At 43.7% G+C, this 20,615-nt stretch overlaps 1 protein-coding gene across 8 annotated transcripts in view; it reads right to left on the bottom strand.

The window, feature by feature from the left end:
* The window catches only part of SIN3A (SIN3 transcription regulator family member A), a 71,487-nt gene that overhangs the window by 21,964 nt on the left and 28,908 nt on the right, over positions 1-20,615 (bottom strand). For all 8 annotated transcript variants that reach the window (XM_083475582.1, XM_083475579.1, XM_083475584.1 and 5 more), the window contains exons 2-11: positions 17,758-17,979; positions 16,985-17,161; positions 14,421-14,527; positions 12,522-12,822; positions 11,703-11,951; positions 10,901-11,053; positions 10,202-10,360; positions 9,101-9,184; positions 6,085-6,203; positions 5,434-5,644 (exon numbers count right to left, since the gene is read on the bottom strand). In XM_083475582.1, the coding sequence (XP_083331708.1) occupies positions 5,434-5,644; positions 6,085-6,203; positions 9,101-9,184; positions 10,202-10,360; positions 10,901-11,053; positions 11,703-11,951; positions 12,522-12,822; positions 14,421-14,527; positions 16,985-17,161; positions 17,758-17,946 (1,749 nt within the window). In that variant the 5' untranslated portion in view covers positions 17,947-17,979. The remainder of the gene's footprint in view (positions 1-5,433; positions 5,645-6,084; positions 6,204-9,100; positions 9,185-10,201; positions 10,361-10,900; positions 11,054-11,702; positions 11,952-12,521; positions 12,823-14,420; positions 14,528-16,984; positions 17,162-17,757; positions 17,980-20,615) is intronic.

The following is a 20,615-nucleotide window of genomic DNA, read 5'->3' on the forward strand; positions in this document are numbered from 1 at the left end:
TTATATATTTGAACATGGCTATCATATCACCCCTTAACCTCCTCTTCTCCAGGCTAAACATGCCCAGCTCCCTTAACCGTTCCTCATAAGGCATCATTTCCAGGCCTTTGACCATTTTGGTTGCCCTCCTCTGGACACGTTCCAATTTGTCAGTGTCCTTCTTGAATTGTGGTGCCCAGAACTGGACACAGTACTCCAGGTGAGGTCTGACCAGAGCAGAATACAGTGGCACTATTACTTCCCTTGATCTAGATGCTATACTCCTATTGATGCAGCCCAGAATTGCATTGGCTTTTTTAGCTGCCGCGTCACACTGTTGGCTCATGTCAAGTTTGTGGTCAACCAAGACTCCTAGATCCTTTTCACATGTACTGCTCTCAAGCCAGGTGCCACCCATCTTGTATTTGTGCCTCTCATTTTTTGCCCAAGTGCAATACTTTACATTTCTCCCTGTTAAAATTCATCTTGTTTGTTTTGGCCCAGTTCTCTAATCTGTCAAGGTCGTTTTGAAGTGTGATCCTGTCCTCTGGGGTGTTAGCCACCCCTCCCAGTTTGGTGTCATCTGCAAATTTGATCAGGATGCCCTTGAGTCCATCATCCAAGTCGTTGATAAAGATGTTGAATAAGACCGGGCCCAAGACAGAACCCTGTGGCACCCCACTAGTCACTCTTCTCCAGGATGAAGAGGAACCATTGATGAGCACCCTTTGGGTTCGGTCAGTCAGCCAGTTACAAATCCACTGAGTGGTAGCATAGTCAAGACCGCATTTTACCAGCTTCTTTACAAGAATATCATGGGGCACCTTGTCAAATGCCTTGTTGAAATCAAGGTAGGCTATATCCACTGCGTTCCCTTCATCTACCAGGCTTGTAATTCTGTCAAAAAACGAGATCAGGTTAGTCTGACATGACTTATTTTTCAGAAATCCATGCTGACTATTGGTGATCACAGCATTCCTTTCTAGGTGTTCACAGACTGTTTGCTTAATGATCTGCTCCAGAATCTTCCCTGGTATTGATGTCAGACTGACTGGGCGGTAATTATTTGGGTCCTCTCTTTTCCCCTTTTTGAAAATAGGGACAACATTTGCCCTCCTCCAGTCTGCCGGAACTTCGCCTGTTCTCCAGGAATTCTCAAAGATGACTGCCAGTGGTTCTGAGGTCACATCTGCCAGTTCTTTTAATACTCTTGGATGCAGTTCGTCTGGCCCTGGAGACTTGACTAGCCAAGTATTCTTGTACTGTCTCCTTAGTTATTCTGGGCTGTGTTTCCTTTGCTGAATCAATTGCTCCAAATTCTTCAGGTCGGGCATTGTTTTCTTTATCGGAGAGGACTGAGGCAAAGAAGGCATTGAGGAGTTCAGCCCTTTCTGTGTCCCCTGTTTGCATTTCACCATCTTCTCCTCTGAGTGACCCCACTGTTTCTTTGTTCTTCCTTTTGCTATGAACATACCCATAAAAGCCTTTTTTGTTGCTTTTAACCTCTCTAGCAAGCCTGAGTTCATTCTGTGCTTTAGCTTTTCTGACTTTGTGTCTACACGTGCTGGCTATTTGTTTGAATTCCTCTTTGGTTGTTTCCCCCCTTTTCCATTTTTTGTACACATCCTTTTTTAATCTTAACTCAGTTAAAAGTTCTTTAGATAGCCACCCTGGCTTCTTTAGGCACCTTCCATGTTTCCGTCTCATTGGTATTGCCTGACGTTGTGCTTTTACTATCTCCCTCTTAACAAACTCCCAGCCATCATGAACTCCCTTCCCTTTTAGTATTACTGTCCATGGGATCTCACCCAGCACTTCCCTAAGTTTTATGAAGTCGGCTTTCTTAAAGTCAAGAAATTGAGTCCTAGTATGCTTGGCTGCTCCTTTCTGCTGTATAGTAAACTTCCTGTAAACAAATTATATCCAAATTCTGTTTTTCCAAAACGTGATAAATTTGTCTCCTTTTCTGAGGAGAGTTCAAACCATTTACGTTCCATGAATAAATTCTCAGCGCCATGATGTCAAATTAAGAGGGTGTGGCCTCCGCTCCCAACAGCGGTGGGCTCTGTAATCCAAGTTCCACCGAGTGCTTCTGCAAGAATCTGTCCTTTTCTCCAACAGTCTTTATCTTTTGCTTTCTTCCTTCAAATTTGAAGGAAAGGCCCTCTGGAAATTCCCACCTTAAAAAGATGTTCTTCCTCCTCAAGATGTTTGTCAAATCCGTATATTGGGATCTCAGGTTCAAAAATTGGCGTGGGATCTCTTTAAAGAGCACCACAGATTTATCCTGGATTTTTAGGCCTTTTCTGTAGTGGTGTCCCAGAATGATATCCCTTTGCTCCTTGGTCTTAAAGACCACTATACAATCATAAGTTATTTTAGTATCCTTTTTGGGTCCGAATCTATAAGCTTTCTCTATCCAAGCTTCCACTTCCTCTTTTTTGAGGTCCCAGCATTCCACAAAAAATCCTATCAGAGACTCCTTGAGTTTTTCCTCTTCCAAAAAAGGGACCCCCCCTCAATCTCAAATGCGATTCTTTTCCCTTCAACTGCAGAAAGGCAATTGCATTGGCATTTTCGTATCGCATCTGTTCCAAATCTGGCACTCTGTCTCCAGCTGTGCCATCCTTGTGTCATGCGTGGTTATCTCATCTTTTACTTCCTTTAAGTCAGTCCTTAAAAGCTCAATTCTTTTATCCAATTTATCAATACTTGCTGTATTACGATTTAAACCTTCTCTAATGACACTCAAGATTGCAATCACCGACTCCTCAAATTGCTGGGCTTTAGAGCCACGTCTTGGGCGCATAATAGCTTAGGAATGTCAAGGTCAGTCCCACAGTCTGGCGCAGTGGTGGAAAATAACAATTTCCCTCCACCAGTCCCACTGCAGCCGGCCCAGAGGCTGTGTCCCTGTTCTTTCAAACAGGCTGGAACCCAAAAGCCAGGGTGGCAGAAAGAAAAATCTCTGGAGCTCCCCTTTGTTCTGAGGGAAGAAGACACTTTTTATCAATTTAAAGTATAGCCAGGCAGCTCCGGAAAGTTTGTAACAAAGTCAGTGGAAACGGAGATTGAATGCTTCCTCTTCCATTGTGAGATCACAATGGAGACTAGTCTTCCCTCCTGGGTGGTCCGCTGCAGAATGGGGAAGTTTCAATCAAATTCACAATCTTCCTAGGTTAAAGTCTTAAACACAAATACCCCCTCTACCCTCGAGGAGGGGGGGGGGTAAAATTGCTTGCAAAGTTTTAAAAACTTTTCACTTCATTAGGGCTTTGGTCTTTGTACACCAATTCTCTCTTTCTCCAACAAAATGGGACCGACCTCCATTTTTAAGTCTCCCTTCTCTTCCAAATTCTTTTCAAATTATTTATTGTAGTTACTTACAGTTCCAAATTTTTAAGTCTCCCCCCCCCCCCCTGAAGGAATTGGCCGTTCACGATCGCCAGTCTCGGAGCTTCACTGCTTTGAAGGAAGCGGTCATTTCCGCTGTGCCACGTCTCTGAACCCGCTTGCTTTCGGGGCTCTTACGAGCTTACCAGGGAGCAGGGGAGTGGCTGGAAGGAACCCGCCCGAACACCAGGTCCTCAGAACAGCCGATCTGAGGTTTTTAATGGGGAACCACAACGCTCTCGTGGTCTCCCCAATTTCAAAGCACTGGGGCTCTTTCAGCCGAAAGAGCTCCAGACTGCCATTATTGGGCAACCAACCGTAAGTGACATCATATGATTTATCAACTGTGAGGTGTAACTCTTGAGGCATTTGTCACTACAGTACCCTTTGAGCAAGTGAAGACCACAATGGTACCACAGGTTACAGACGCTTCAGGTTACAGACTCTGCTAACCCAGAAATAGTACCTCGGGGTAAGAAATTTGCTTCAGGATGAGAACAAAAATCGTGTGGCAGTGGCGGGAGGCCCCCATTAGCTAAAGTGGTACCTCAGGTTAAGAACGGACCTCTGGAACGAACTAAGTTCTTAACCTGAGGTACCACTGTATTTAAGGCAGGGAGGGTTGCTATTTGTGGGATAACAACTCCCATTGCCTCAGACTTTTGGGAGCTAGCATGATGTGCTGCTTAGTGTGCAGGACACTAGTTCAGAGCATGATGGGAGTTGCAATCCAAATCCTAGAGGGCCACCGGTTCACGGCTCCTGGCATCAGGGACCGTATACAATATATTCCCCATTTGAGCCTGCTCACATCCTGGGTGCTTGAAATAATGTTCAGCTGACTCCCAAGTTGAGTAGTGACCATGAGAGCTTATCTCAAAGATCAGGGACAAGCACTGTTTGCTCCCTCTCCCTGCAACAGTCAAAGGACTCTGATACAGGCAGGAGAGGCAAGGGGTGGATGGACATCTCTGCTGACTCCACTGCCAAAAAGCCTCAGAAGCGAACATGTAAGCAGCTGGCTTCCTTATAAATTTGATTAATTTGGCTTAAAGTAGAAGGCACTCTTGTCCATGTGGGAGGTGACAGCAAAAGAAGAGATCTAATGAGAAATCTTTTGTGGAAGAATGAGATCCTTATTTGGACAATTTGGGAAATATCATAGTTAAATGGAATTGCAGGCAGGATTAAAATATGAGCAGCAGAAGATGAATGATAAATTTGTAATGAAGGGAATGTGGAATAGATAAAGGTATAACTGCTGCAGGAATGGGTGGGAATACAAACACCACAGAAGAAGGGTGAGGAGTCAACTTTTAAAATGTGTAGAAATTTGGTGTAAAATTTGATGTTAATTTGTTAAAATTGTGAAAATTAAAATGAAATTACCGTATTTTTTGCACCATAACACTCACTTTTTTCCTCCTAGAAAGTAAGGGGAAATGTCTGTGCGTGTTATGGAGGAAATGCCTACGGGTGGCAGGCCTATGGATTTTCCTCCTCTAAAAACTACGTGCGTGTTATGGTTGGGTGCGTGTTATAGAGCGAAAAATACGGTAATTGGAAAAGAAATTATGTACATTTTATAATAATCTGGATATTTATTCGGACATATGGACTGCCTACATTAATTTATACATTTAAGTCAGGATTGACAGAATACTTTAATTGTTGGTGCTAGCTGCTGTTTCTTCTTTTCCTGTTATTTTTGCAAAAGGAAAGAAAGCTTACGACTTCAGTCACTTTGGCCAAAGTTGTGCCATTTTCCTCCTGCCTACTTAAGTCTCAGGGTACTGTCATTCCAAGGGCTCTTCCTCTGAACCACATTCAAGGAAAGAACAACAGCCCAGTGGTAGCACACATGGCTTAAAGGAATGTCCCAGGCACCTCCAATTTATTATGCTGCAGCAAATGATGGGAAAGATCTTTCCCTGAGAAGATAGAGAGTCACTGCCAGTCAGAGCAGACTCTCCTGGGCTAGGCAACTGCCCAAGCTGATGCACAGCACCTTCCTATTTTCCACTAGCATCATTTACTTCAATATGAAGAATGCTGCCTTACCTCCTTACACAACGGAGTCCGACCAGTGCACTTGGGCTGCTGGTAGCTCTTCGGCAAGGCTCTGTAGCTAGAGCCAAGTCTCTTACAAGAAGCGTAGTCTATTTCCATTGCTATCCCTTCTGTAGCCCGTTCCTTAGGGAAAGTCTCCATGTGTGCAGACTCTTTGTAGCCCAGAAAGTTTTTAAACCAAGTGAACAGCTCTGGGAATTTCCTAAAAAGAGGGGGGGGGGGGAATGGGAGAGGAAAGAGAAAAGATTATAGAACTCAATGGTTGCAGGAAGATTATCTAAGTCTTTTGTCTAAATGATTTACACATTTAGGACACAAAAAGGACAAACTGCATTGCCATAACTTATTCTTGTTTGGAATTGTGGTTTAAGCATGCCACATTTTGCTGTGTGGATTCAGCACCACAACTATGGTTTGCAACCAACTAGAAGCAGAAGCATCTAATCTCTTCGTCTTGCAATTGGAGGAAGAAGGAAAGCAGGGGAGGGAGCAAGTGAGCCCAATGTTCACTGCTGCTAATTCCAAACTTTCCAAATCAAGTTGACTCAATGCAGCCAGTAAATTCATCTCCTTTGTCAAGCACCCCAATGTACAAACAGCTGGCAATGAATCATGCAGCCAAGTATCATTTATGTCACTTACCCCAAAAATGGAGAAACTAACTGCACAAGCTCAGCTCGGGATATCACCTCCTGATTAAAAATGACCAGGCAACGGAGGAAATTCTCATATGCTTCTGTGCTTCGCAGAGCTTTCCGAACCTTGTGGGAGAAGGGAAAATATGGTTAGCAAATTGTTGAGAAAAATGAATGACAACACCGTCAATACACTGTACTTAACACCATCTCTTTGGGATGCAACATGGGAAACAATTCATAAATGGAATAAACACCTATATAAAATTTTACTGATTTAAGAGCTAATGCTCCAATTTAAACAAGCCTTGAATCCACTTTGGTAGATTATTATTATGCTGTTTTAAAGCTGGTTAATCTTAGTATCTGACAAATGAAAATGTTGTTCAGTTGCATCTGAAATTGTTTTTAAACATGAAACTCTTTTTAATAGTTGCAATTGTTTTCTTTTTTAAAAAATGATATTTATTGAGAATTTTAAAGTTACAAAGAAAAAAGAAGGAAAAAACAAGAGAAAGAGAAAAAGAAAGAAAAAAGTAGATAAAACTAACAATTACAAATCAGTAAAAAACAAAGTCAAAAAGAAAAAACAAAATGCACAATGCATCAAAATCAAAAAGCCAAAAATAAACAAAAAAATTAAAAACAAATCCAATATTCCCAAATCCTTAACTTTCATTAACTTATTTCATCGACCTTCTCACACCTCCCTTTTTTTGTATTCTAGTTATTAATTATCTCAGCAAATCCTTTGCATCTTTCACAATATTCTGTCATTAAATTACCTTAATCTATTTTAACCTTATCTTACCATAAAAAAACCCTAAACTTAAAATTTATTTATACCAAATTCTTTTAACCATAACATATTCTTACATAATTCTTTTTAACATTTCTGCTAAAGCCAAATAATTTCATTCCAACATTTTTCTAATACTCATTAATTTTACAATACTTTTCTAAATAAATTTTTAAAACTTTCTTCCAATCTTCATCCATCGTCTCTTCTTCCTGGTCTCGGGTTTTGTCAGTCCTTTCTATCCCATCCATCTAGTCCATCAACCTGGTGACCTTATATCCGAGGCTCTTAAGTCTTTTCCATGTCCCTTCCGCAGGTCTTCTTCATGTTTATACCCGTACTTTACTTTGTCTTCTGCTCCTTTCACTCGGGGAGACTCCAGCTTGACAATATTTTTGTCCCTTCTCGACAGATCAGCCCCTTTTCCATGGTCAACACTGAAATCCATGTGGTATTTAAAGGCATGTTTCAAGGTCCCTCCAAAGTTAAGGGCCCCCACAACTCCGAACTCCCCCCGGCCCAAAGCCAGACTTGAAAGGTCAAAACATCCCTGCATAGGGGGGTCCATCCAGCCCCCCATCTCCAAGCCAAACAGAACTCCATCTCTCCAAATCTGACTTTTTCCAGGTTCATTCGTCAAATCATGTTCCTGCTGGGCCACAGCTCCCTCCATCTCTGCCACCCGAGGTCCAGCAACAACCTCCTCCCTCATCTGATCTGTCAAAGCACATTCCTGGATTAATTCCTGAGTGGGTTCTATATAGGTACCCATTGCCTGTCCAAAATTTCCAATCGCAACAGTCATCAAGTCCATCTTCTCATGTAACTGTTCCAATAAAGCACTTGTCTTGCAAAAGGCAAGCACCAGAGCCTCTGAGCACATTCTTGTTCAAGGTCGAAGTCTGGTCCCACGATCTTTAATCTTAACAGCTGCAAAGCTCCCCAGTTCGACTTTAATAATAGTTTCACAAGCTCCCTCTAGGGGAAACAATTTCTATTTGTATCCATCTTTTTTATTATTATTATTAAAAGCAGATCTAGCAACAAAGTTTTCCTTTTTTGGATATTTTGTCGATATTTTGTTCCTTTTAAATGCGAAAGGGAACAATGGAGTCAATATGTTTCTCTTAACTATATGTCAAAAACGTTTGTCCACAGTCAATGAACTTCCCCAAAACGTCAGTCCTGACACCCCGCTCCCAGGTTCAAGACGGTGGAAAATTGCCTTTCTTTACTCTCTCTTCTGCAGGTTTAAATAGTCTAAAAAAGGTTCCCCCGCTTCTCCTGCTTCCAAGGGGGGTTCAGTAATTTTAAATGATGAAAATTTAATCCTTTACACACGACTTTCTAAACTCTAGCTTGCCGTGTCTTTGCTTCAATCTATCTACAAAAGCGGAAGGCGGACTTCCTGTTTAGACCTTCCCGCTTTCGGTGCCTAATTAAGAAATTTCATAGTCCAATTTTCCGTTCTACTCACGGGCAGTTGTTTAAAATCCAATTGTCCACAGGAAAAAGTCAGCGCTCTCCGGCAACAGCAATGCGGCTTCACTCCGTGAAAGAAGCAGTCGATTAAAACCGCGCCACTCACCCTCACGTCGCTCTGGATCCCCAAAACAGGGTTTCCCCACGAGTAGGGGGGGCGCAAAGGTGCCAGCCGAATCCCACGTCCACAGGCTTCTCCTGCCTGTGGTTTTTGATGGGTCTCCGCCTCGCCGTGGCGGTTCAGACCCTGTTTTCCAGGGAGCGGATTCCTCCTGATCGGAGGAAATCCGCCATTGCCAGAGGCGCCAACCCGGAAGTCAATAGTTGCAATTGTTTTCATTGATGAAAATTATAATGCAAAGCCGCCTAGTCCACTGCTACTTTTGTACAGACGGGTACTTTTTTCAAAATTTGCTGGGGTTTTGCAAATTTTCAAAATGTCATTTAGTCTCTGAAACAGTGGCTTCAAAAGGTATCTAGAAATCAGAGATCTCACCTAGTCAGGAGAAATATACAGCCGGCTGAGGTGTGAAAAGGGGCAGTGATGCAGAAGTTGTGTGAGAAGGTCAAAAGCCCCCCCCCCCCATTTTAGATGCTGAGACTGACAGACAGGTAACATCTGGGAGGCTTAAGGCTGCTTTCCTAATGCACACTGATCTGGGAGTAGGACTCAAATAAAAGAAAGCGCTAGGGCTGTTTGAAAACCAACGGCTGCTTCAGCAGATGTCATCCAAAGCCTCACCTTGTCAAAGAACAGAGACTCTGTCCCATGTTTTCCAGCTTCTACCACTGAAGGGTCCTTCAAACTGAGCAGCTTTGGTTTCTTCTGCAGAAAGAGAGAATGAGCCGCAAAAGAGTTTCAAAAACCAGAGTCGAAAGATAATACTTGGGCTGATGCCTATTGCAAAATATTTTAGTTTTGCTAAGCTGCTGCAGAGAAGCCAGAGAAGTGGAGAATGGTATACATTACTGTTGTTTTGGTAGGGTTAAACAATGGTTACTGAAGGCATATGAAGTAGGCATGTAAGAAAACCAGTCAGTAGATACATACTACTAACTCTTCCCTGGGTTTTCATTATCAGCTTGGAAAGGCAAAGCATTAAAATAAGAATGGTGAATTACAAAAACTGTTTCATTTGCAACAAGTTAATTGAACAACAAGAGTTCAACAACCTTCCTTATTTGCTGGCATCCCACCCAGGTCTCAGAAAAGATTATATGACTGCCTCCTCCTCACCCAGGACCTCAACCTTTTCTTGCAGACCTCACACAAGGGTTCCCAGATGCCATGGGACACCTTTACTGGCTGTTCCCTCACTCTCACCAAGGTTAACTCCCTGCTTAAGAGTTTTTTCTCCTAGAGCAGCACAGCCCCTCCATTCCCTTCAGAAGAATTTGCATCCTGAAATGTTATTGTAATAAATAAATATTAGGAAGACAATGATTCAAAAGCTCTGATAGGCTCTGATGAACAAATGATTTTCCAGCTAAAATGAGCCCATTTGTAACTTACAACTAAGCATACAGTCAATCAGGGACCGCTGTCCCACTAACAGCTCACTCTGTTCTTGCTTTGGGCTTTATGCAGAAATGCAGCAGACCTTCTGTGACCTTCTTCATGGTCTCCTCCTCCAGCCAAATCCTACTGTTTTCAAACATAAATATGTGCATCTACCAACTAATGAAACACCTTCATGCATCTGATCCAGTGGCCTCTAGTCCACAGAAGCTTAGGCCACAATACAACATTTAAGGGTCACAAGGGACTCTGTTGCTTTCATTGCAACAGACCATTGCAGTATCTGGTATCAGCCTATTGATGAAGATGATGATCAATGCTTACCTTCACTGGAGGAGTTGTCCCAGTTGCGGCATGCCGCCGGATCTGACAGCCATTCTGATTAGGTCTTTGCTGCTTGCTGTTAAGTTGGGGCTTCTTGACTGTGCCCCCATGGTCATTTCTCACAGACTCCACTTTCTCTGCAGTTGTCTTGCTTAATAGCTTGTTTAAACAACAATGTACAAACACATATATTGATCCCAGTATCCCATACAGGCAAATGTATTTAATTGTAATCACCCAGGCAAAGCTCTAGAGCTCAAGGAACTTGATATTAAAATGGCCTTGTTAACTGGGGGGGGGCAGGGGGGGCAGGCATAGAGAACAGGACTCAGCTCACATCACACAAAGTATATCCTTTCCAGAAAGGAAACTAAGAAAATTGGCTCTTTGCCTGTGATCCTCTAAAAGGGAATCATAAGACAATTTGTTGTTTAGTCGTGTCCGACTCTTCGTGACCCCATGGACCAGAGCACACTAGGCACTCCTGTCTTCAACAGAAACCCAAATTAGGAACTCTTGCTCTGAAGTCCAATCTATTTTGTTTATTTAATTATTATAATTAAATATCCCCACCTCATTAATTAATCCATATCCCAGTACTTCAAAAGTTACACTATGCCATAAGGAGTAAGCAGAACAGGATAAGCAATGCTCTCCTTCAAGGTGCCCTGTAAGTAACAACATTAGGAGCAAACTCACCACAGAGCTGTTTGCATCTGGCAGGAACTGCCCAAACTCCGAGAGCAGATCTTCCTGGTTCTTGAAAAGACGGGCCACCTGGGCATAGACCTCCTGCTCAGTCAGTGCCGGTGTGTAGTTGCCTCCTGCTTCCTTGGCATTCCGCTGCTCTTTCTGTCATGAGATGGAAGAGAAAGGAAGAGCTCAGAGCAGCTGTTCTAACCAGTTTCATTCTCCTGGTTCTTTAAAGAAAATCCACAACACCTAGCATGAGAGCTCAAGAGAAAAGCATCAGATGACAAGATAAAAAGGACACTGAAGAAGTTTCCTTCCTGCCCCTGGAAGGATTCCACGGAGGGTCAGACACTTGAGAGGCACATCTGGCTCTTCTACAAGTGTTGCACCCTTTTGTATGACTCATCTCCATTAATGATGGCTTTTAAACAGCATCTATGGAGAAAATTTCCTGCTCTGCAGGTAGGAACTTTGAAGGTTTGAAGCAGGTAGGTTTGAAGCAAAACTGAGCTAGTGTCAACTGGCTGGGGATTTACTACTTGTTATGCTTCACCCAGCCAGGGCTTTTTTTAGGCAGAACTTGCCAGAACTGAGTTCTGGCACCTCTCAGGTGGGCGCCATTGCCATTATAAGAGAACAAGGGAGGTGTTCAGGGTGAGTTCCGGTACCTCTTTTTCTAGAAAAATAGCACTGCAGCCAGTAATCATCTTTTCCTGCTTTGCTTGACAAGCCACTCTTTTCTTCTATATAAAAGTGAATACTGAACAGGAAAAATGTGTCATTAAGACTTGTGCAGTTGCCCACTCACCTGATAGGTATGGAGGATCTCCAAGAAAGCCTTGTAAATGTCTGGCTGTCCCTGGAAACGATTCTTGATCTTATTGACGTAGTTGATTGCATGATTAAACTCAACCGGCTGGTTATTCTGGAGGGATGGTGTGGATCCAAGAGAGATTGTCACAGGTGCATGGGGCTGGACTGGTGGAGAGCGAGGGGATGCATAGGGGATTGGGGGAGTCTGCTGGCTGGTTGGTGTATGTGTCTGTAGCTGGGATGGCTGGGAATGAAAAGCAGACACTGGGTTACACTGGACAGCCACGTATTGAGTGAGCCCTTAGTGAGCCCTCCAGAGTGCTGCTTGACTATGCTCAAAAGCAAAACAAACAGCAAAACTTATTATTACCTCAGGATGATACAGAGCTTGCCCAGAACAACCATGCAGCAATATAGAGATGAAAGGAACGAGACGCTCATCTACTTCAACTCCTTTCCCAAAGGCAGTGCTATTCCCTTGTGAATCCACCTAGCTAGATCATGTACACAACACCAACTATGGTATGCTAACAAAACAGAGCTGCAGAAGCTTGGTTGGCCCAGAAATTTTTGTGCCTGAAGAGGGAAATTCCAAACAGATATTGTGCTTGTGCAGTGATTCTTGCACAGAATGTGTTGGTGGATTGTGCCCCAAAGGTCAGCTATCTGTCTCTGACTCTCCACTTTGGGAACATGCCTCCTTGACAAAACCCCAAATCAACCTCGCTTTGTCCCTTGAGAGGGCCTTCTCTGTCCGGAAACCACAGGTGTCCCTACTTCTAAGCTAGAGACTACCTGTTTCATTTGAGGTTACCTTGCTGATCTTGGCAGGTGTCGGCTGTGGTGCTGGCTGTGCTGGGGCTGGGGCAGACTGTGCTGATGGCTGAGACTGATGCTGATGCTGATGCTGGGGCTGGGGCTGGGGCTGAGGCTGGGGCTGGAGGCCGTGGGTCGGGATCTGATGAACCTGCCCTGGTGTCGTTACATTCACCATGTCATTAGTCTGCACTTCAATTTTGTAGCCAGGAGGCAAGAAAGTGTTGAAACCCATAATCAAATCAGGATGGCCTTTGAACAGCTGAGACACCCGGCTAATCACTCCTGGAGTATCAATGCTGTGAAATCAAAAGACAAGGAGGAAGAGAGAGAACAGGTGGATTTGACACATTTCAGACATGCATAGCACTACATTTAGAGAATGTTGTTAACACACATCCCCCATTATAGCTACTAGCAGAAAATAAGGCAGGCAAGCTGCCAACAAAACATGCTGCTTGGGGAAATAAAAGTAACCAAATTCTTGAACAAGCACCTCTTTCCTTTCCAGCCTGCCCACGCCTGAAGAACTTCTGGAATAGTTCTGCTTCAACTACCCTCTTTAGCAGAAATATGTCATGCTTCTATAAAGAAGAGCGCCTTACCTATGGTGTCACCTCAACTGTGGAATGCCCCTCAGCAGGAGGCCCACCTGGCATGACATCACAAGCTGTCAGAGCCTGATGAAGACGGTCCTGTTTATCCAGGCATTTAGACTGTAGATGGGTTTTGGAATTGTTTGTTCTGTTTTTAGCTTTTTAAGAATTTATTTTTAATGCTTATTTGCTGGTTACAAAATGAATTTATTTGTTTTATGAATTGATTTTATTAACACTTTGGAAATTTTTTTAATGAAAGGCAGATAATATTTAATATAAATAAAGAAAATATATAGGCATGGGCATTTCACAATAAGCAAAAAGGTGAACAGGACAAGTTTGTCTGATAATCTATTGCTAAAACTCAAGATTCTAAATCTCATGGGGGAGGGGGTGAGAAAGAAGAGTTCTCAGGGATTGTGTTTTCTTTTTCTGCCCCCCAAAAGCATCTACTTCTTTCCCCATCCCCCAAGAAACAATCTTTATACAAGTATCAAATCTGCAATGACAAGTTAAGTGGCTGTTGGTAGTATTTATCATTTCCTTTTTATTTTGATACTTTGGCAACTCCTGTTTGCTTTATTTTTCTTTGGGTATATTAAAAAATCTAATCGAAATTCTTTTTTTTTCTTTTTAAAGTGCAACATCAGAAAGTAAATCATGGACTTCTTAATTTTGTTACGTGCATTTCTTCCACAGTGGAAGTCGATGAGACAGGTTCCAAGTGAGTCTTCAAACGCAAAAAAGGCAGCTGCAGAAGTGAACATGAAGCATAAAAGCCTCTCCCTGAAAGAGGAGTTTTCTCAAAATACATTGAGAACCATATCTAGTGATGCAGCCACTTTTTCACATTTTACTTGTGTTTTCCTATGGCTGCTATTGATTCTCTTTCTATGTATTCAGACAGCCTCCTATCAAGACACTAAGCATGCTCAGGCCCTACCAGTTTCAACAACTTTGCGATATCAAACCCATCCAGACTATGATTTGGACCTTGGATAAGGCATACTTAAGAGCAAACTTTGCTTTTTGGGGGCCCACTATAGATGGGGGTGTTAGGCATGAGAGGTTTTAACCAGATCAGGGGCTAAAAAAGGAAGTTTGGCTGTGAGTAGAATTATGAAAACAAGCACAAGAAAAAAACAGCAGGCAAGACAGGACTGTGGTGAATTTAGGGCAGACAAAGGGAAAGATTCAAATGTGTGATATTGTCAGGTATTTGATTTTGACCTTACTAGTGAAATACTACATGGCCCAAAGAAGCATCTGTTAAAATAAAGCACACAGCAGGTTCACACCTTTGAGATTTAAACTCCTTCATGATGTCCAAGAAGTCGTTGTAGACTTGAGGCTGGCTGCCAAATTGCAGCTTCACTTGGTCAAGGTAGGAGAGGGCATCTTCCACCTAGGACCAACAAAAGCAACTTAGGAACATGTCTTTCTGTCACCATTTTATCTCCATTCTTGCACATGCACAGGGAATGCAACCCCTGAGATACAAAAAAGCAGTTAAGCAAAACGTATTCTTCCACCAGAAAGCAATTCTGCACTGTGTATAGCTCTCTCTTCTGTGAAGCCCAGCCGTACATAAGAGATATAAAGGCCGGGGGGGAAACAGAGAACTGGGAAGAGTAGAGGAGAATAGTCTGTCCCGCAATTCTACCATTTGGGGGGGGTGGCCTTTCTGGAGCTTCACATCTCTTGTCATGCAACACAACAGTCCTCTCAAGAAGTGAATAGTGCTACTGCAGCCCAAGGCAAAGTTCCAAGGAGGGGCACAGTAAGGGACCTGACACTACTTTCTTGTTTTACGTTGTGATCGGTGTGGCCGTTTTGTGATGTGCATTTTGCTGCTGCTTTCTGGGGAAATTTACAAATTACAAAGGGTTGGATAAGAGCGCCCAGAAGAATGATGGATCCAGGGCTTCCAAGCAGGCTTTTAAAACAAATGTCTAGTGGACAAGCCTGAAATTGCAAACCCTTCATAAGCAGGGTGCTGTGCAGAAAAACAATATACTGTACCACAGCCACTCTTCAGGCTGGTTATTTAAGCAATATTTCAGCCTGAGTGAAAACCTGTTTTTTAAAAAGTTTTTTTTTCTGCAACAGCTGGACTATGCATGTGCTCTTTCCTCAGACTTACGTAACAGTTTTCCTGAGTTCAATGATAGAAACTTTTGTTCACTTTTTTGTTCGACAACCAAGGCACAATTGCTGGTTGGCAAATTTTCTCCGTTTTTTAAAAGGAATTTGCCGCGCCTCAGAGGGCTTCTCTCCCCGCCCCCCGCAGGCCATTTCTTGGCCGCAGCCAAGAGCTATACCAGAGATACTTTCACAAAGTATTACTCACCGCGCATGACAGTGGCAACAGCACATGCTGCAGCAGAAAACAAGTACAGGACAAAGAAACACCCCCCAAAAGTAGATATTTACATACACATAAGAAATGGGATGTATGTAAAGTCAGCCTTACTCAGAATAAAAGTTAATGAAAAGGACTGTCTTAAGTTCATTAATTTCAGAGGGTTTACTTTGAGTAGGACTAGTATTGAATACAGCATAACAAAACAACCTATAGAAGAGATGATCAGAGGCTATCAGAGTTCGCACATCCCCTTGTCAGGGACATGCCTTCCTTGGCCAAGGACAACCATAAAGCTCCCTGGGAGACCTTGGGCCCAACACCATCTCCTAACCTAACCTACCTCACAGGGTTGTTGTGAGGGTGAAATAGGGAGGCAGAAAACCATGTACACCGCCTTGAGCTTGTTGAAAGAAAAATGTGGTATATAAATACAATAATTTGTCCAGGTGAACACGCAAGAAAGCAAAATGTCCTAGGCCTGCACAAAATTTTAGTGGGACAGCAAGTGGCCTTAACCAAAAGATTGGGAACCTGTGGCCATCCAATTGTCTCTGACATACAACTCCCATTATGCCTGACCACTAGTGTGGTGACTAAGGCTGATGTGAACCGGAGTCCAACAAGAACTTGGGGGAGGGGGTGTCACAGGCCCTCCACCACTGACTTAAATGCTGTTTGACTTCTGCCTCCCCCTCTGTTGCTGACCTTTATGTAGGGGTGGCAGTGGGAAAGAAACCTTTTAACAGGCAAGATATGAGATCCATGCAGCTGGATTAACAGCAATGTAAGAAGAAGAGAGAAAACTGTTAGTACAGTTGAAGTTCTTCAGTGTTACTAAACTATTGATAAAACAGGGTATGTATCTTATTTCTGCTATTCCTCAATGTACACCACTATAGCTTATCTGGTCAGGTTTGCAGCAAGGCACAAAAGCAAACCTTGACTAGTTATTCCAAAAGCTGCTAGCAAAGACTCATACAAAAACTGCATACCATCCCCTAGATAAAACCAGGATTCTCCTACTTCATGGGTAGGCAAACTAAGGCCCGGGGCCCAGATCCGGCCCAATCGCCTTCTAAATCTGGCCCACGGACGGTCCAGGAATCAGCGTGTTTTTACATGAGTAGAATGTGTGCTTTTATTTAAAATGCATCTCTGGGTTATTTTTGGGCCATGGGAATTCATTCATTTCCCCCCTCAAAATACAGTCCGGCCCCCCACAAGGTCTAAGGGACAGTGGACCGGCCCCCTGCTGAAAAAGTTTGCTGACCCCTGACCTAAAAGTTCTAAAAGCCCGCAGCCATACAACACTTTATTTTATATATTTATACAATATGTTAATCACTTTATGTTGCCAACGGCAACCCAAAGCAACTTGCAACCAAGTAAGTGGATATCCACTTGAGCTAACAGCGTAACTTTCTCATTTCCCCAATCAGTCTGTGCTTCTCTGAAGAAAGGTTAAATGAAACCAAGTTAATCTACCTCAGACCTTACCTTCAGCCTCTGGAACTGTTGCTGCCCCTGCACTGGTGCTGCAGGGGGAGTTGGGTGAGCATGACTCTGCACCACTTGGCTGCCATGAGGCTGGGGTGGGTTGGGATGGTGATGCCCACTATGGGCAGTTGCGAGAGTGGGCCCATGACTGCTGGAGCTCTGCGGCACAGTGGACACCTGGGAAGGAGAGAATAAAGACAAACCACTAGGGTTAAGCCTTATGCCAGCATGGGTGGCATAAGGCTCCAAACAATTGCTCTGGAGGTCACCTGGGAATGATGACTCCAAATAACTTCCATCAAAGCAACATCTGTGGCAAAAAATGAACTCATATTGCTGAAGCATCTTTGGTTGTCCAGCCTAGAGCTTTGCTTTCAAGTGCTCCTTTGAGAAAGCTAAGCCTGGCCTGGAGTGACATGTCTGAACAACAGTGATGCATCCCTGTGCAGAGTCCCCACAGCTGGGCACAGGAAGAGCATGGCTAGAACCCTGTCACCTATTTACACTGATGCACCCATCCCCATTACTGACAGTACCAGCTTGACCATGAGATTTACTTCCAAACGAACATGCTGAGGATTGCACTGTTAAATGATGGGCCTCAAGACTGTATCTACTTCCAAGGGCAAGGAGGCTCGAGTCTCACACACTGGGAGGTGGAGGAGAGAGAAAACATGCTATTTATTGTTATGTTATTGTTTGCCCACAGAGCAATGAAGATTGATGAACTTCCTGAGAGGACATAAGCTTAAAAAACATGACAGCAATTCTACCTGGTAGCTGGGTGTTACAGAGTACTGTATCCCAGTAGCAGATTGCATGGTCTCCGAAACAGATTCATATACAGGAGGTGCTGGAGCAAGAACACGATGCTGGTGTTGGAATGGTTCTGTGTTGCTGGCGATACGTCTCTGCTGTGACGCGTACACAGGTGACTCCTGTTCATCCAATCGCCGCTTCATTCTGAATTCATGCTCAGGAAAGCACTATAAAACCTGTTAGAAAGAGGAATGGACAAATAGAAGCAATGAATTGTCAACCTTAACAGTAAAAATTGTATTTCAAAATCAAGGAGACAAAACAACAAAGATTCTAGTTATGCATTTAAACAAAGGCTGCTCTTTGTAGGAATTTAGAGCAGTGTTTCCCAAACTTGGGTCTCAGCTGTTTTTAGACTACAACTCTCATCATCCCTCACGAGCAGAACCAGTGGGGTCAGGGTTGGTGGGAATTGTAGTCCCAACACAGCTGGAGACCAAAGTTTGGGAAACACGAGTTTAGAGGGTATAATGTGACTAGACTGAAGATTTATAGGTGAACAAACATATTACATTTTAGTTTCACCTTAAATGTATCATGATAAACTTGACAGAAACTGGATGGCTTCATGAGTGCAGTTATGCCAAATTACAGAACTAAAGCACCATATACAAGATAAATGCTACCATATCTGCTTGTGCAGATCCTAATCCACCCCCACCCCACCCCACCGGAAGAAAGACCAGTTTCAATCCAAGCTGAGTTAGCAAAGTTCTTCTGAATGGCCTTTGGCAGACCACTCTTTTAGCCTAACCTACTTCTCAGGTTAACCTGCTTTTTAAAAGCTTCCTTAAGTGTTTTTGTTTGCAAATATTAATCTACTTCACAAGGGTTTTCTGCAGTGTTAGAAACTGAGATATAAAAGCTAGGAGCCAAAACAGATCATACAGAGAGCACAGTGGGACTGAAATTTAGGCACGTGTGGGACAATAACAACTAGTGAATTTCATGGCTGAGTGAGGATTTGAATTCCAGCATCATAATATCCTTTAAGAGTTGTGGTAACCAGGATTGTGCACAGTATTTCAAGTGCAGCTGCACCATAAGGCCATTGTGATATTTCCAGTTCTGTTTCCAATCCTTTCCCTGATGATCCCAAAAATATAATTCCCCATTTTTACCGCTGCCACAACCTGGGTCAACATCTTCATTGGGCCCTATGACCCTATAATGGTAGGACACCACCAGCTCAGCCCTCAATAGCATATATGTAATGTTAGGATATGCGTGCATCCCCTTACACTTAGAATCATAGAATTGGAATAGACCACAAGGGCCATCGAGTCCAACCCCCTGCCAAGCAGGAAACACCATCAGAGCACTCCTGGCATATGGTTGTCAAGCCTCTGCTTAAAGACCTCCAAAGAAGGAGACTCCACCACACTCCTTGGCAGCAAATTCCACTGTCGAACAGCTTATTAACACTGCATCAGATTTATCATTTTAATACTCATTCACCCAGTTTGGAGAGATCCCTTTGGAGCGATTTACAGCCTATTTTTGTTCAAAACTACCCTGAACAACTTGGTGTCATCAGCAAACTTTGCTAACTCATCTCCAGGAAGGAACAGAAAGGTGTTCTGCCTCATGTTGCAGAGCTGAGTTCAAAAAGCAGGTAAATCTCACTCACTGTCACAGGACCAGAACCAAGAACAAGACAAAAATGGCTCTCATATCTATTTCAAGATATAAGAATATTTATTCTACTTGGACTCAGCATTCAAAATTAGCCAGGTGCTGGTTACATTTTGCGACTGACAACCGGCCTTTAACAAGTCAGTGGAGATGTCCAGGCGCCATTGTTTGGTGCCTAACATCTCCACCTGACTGGTGTAGCTGCAATGCCACGTCAGTCAGTTGGTCTGCGGGGCAGAAGCGCCAAAAGATACGCCTCTTTTGCTGTTGCACTGCTCTGTGAATCACATGGTCCGCAGGGTAACATGGCACCAGAAGTGCTGCACAAGCCCAGTGATTCCCCAGAGCTAGCCAGCCAGTCCAGCTCACTGCGCTTTAGCAGCTCCGCAGAGGCCACCTGGGTCCAGTTTTGTTGGGGCCAAGGCAGTGACCTTTGAGCCCTGGAAGTAGAGGGCTGCTCCTTGTGGTGACGGGCAACAGTGGGGTGCGGACGGTTGCAGCAAGAGGGTGCAGACACCCGAGATTGCACTGCTGGGGATGCTGCCAAGGAGCCTTTGGGGGCTGTTGCCTGGAGCCCCACCAGCGCTGCAAATGCAGACCTAGCTGCTCGTTTTGCTGCTCCAACTTCTTAAGCAGCTCCTGCAGCTTCCAAACATTGGTGTCAGTGCTACCGCAGCTCCAAAGAACCCTGTAACCCTCTCGCCCCACAAGGCAGCTCCAGGAGTGCTCCAGTTGCCGCCTACTCCTCCTATTCTCCCTGTGTCAGGGGAAGCTTCCCCCTCCACCCCCTTATCCCCCTTCCCCAACACAACCTGGCCGTGTAGAGGGGGCCCACCTTCCTTAAGCCAGCTCTGCTCTCCCCACCCCCATGCTCAATATGCATTCCTAGAAAAGAAAATGATACAGCAGAATCCAAATAAAGGGGGCAAACCTTCCAAGCAAGCCAGCAAAAATATTATTATGGGAAAAATGAAAGGCAAAGCAATAAAAGAGGCACTGCTTAACTGCTAGAGTCATTTCACTTCTGAGAAGCAAGATCACCATTAGAAACTCCTTAAATAATCAGCCAGCTCAGGAATCAGCAGCAGAAGCCCCACAATAAAAACCAGTCCTTTTTCTGTCAAGGGTATGCAGTACAAGCACCTTTTTCCCCCTAGAAAAAAGGCACTGGTTAAAA

Source organism: Podarcis liolepis, assembly GCF_965112155.1.
Source record: "Podarcis liolepis genome assembly, chromosome: 14".
Taxonomy (NCBI): domain Eukaryota; kingdom Metazoa; phylum Chordata; class Lepidosauria; order Squamata; family Lacertidae; genus Podarcis; species Podarcis liolepis.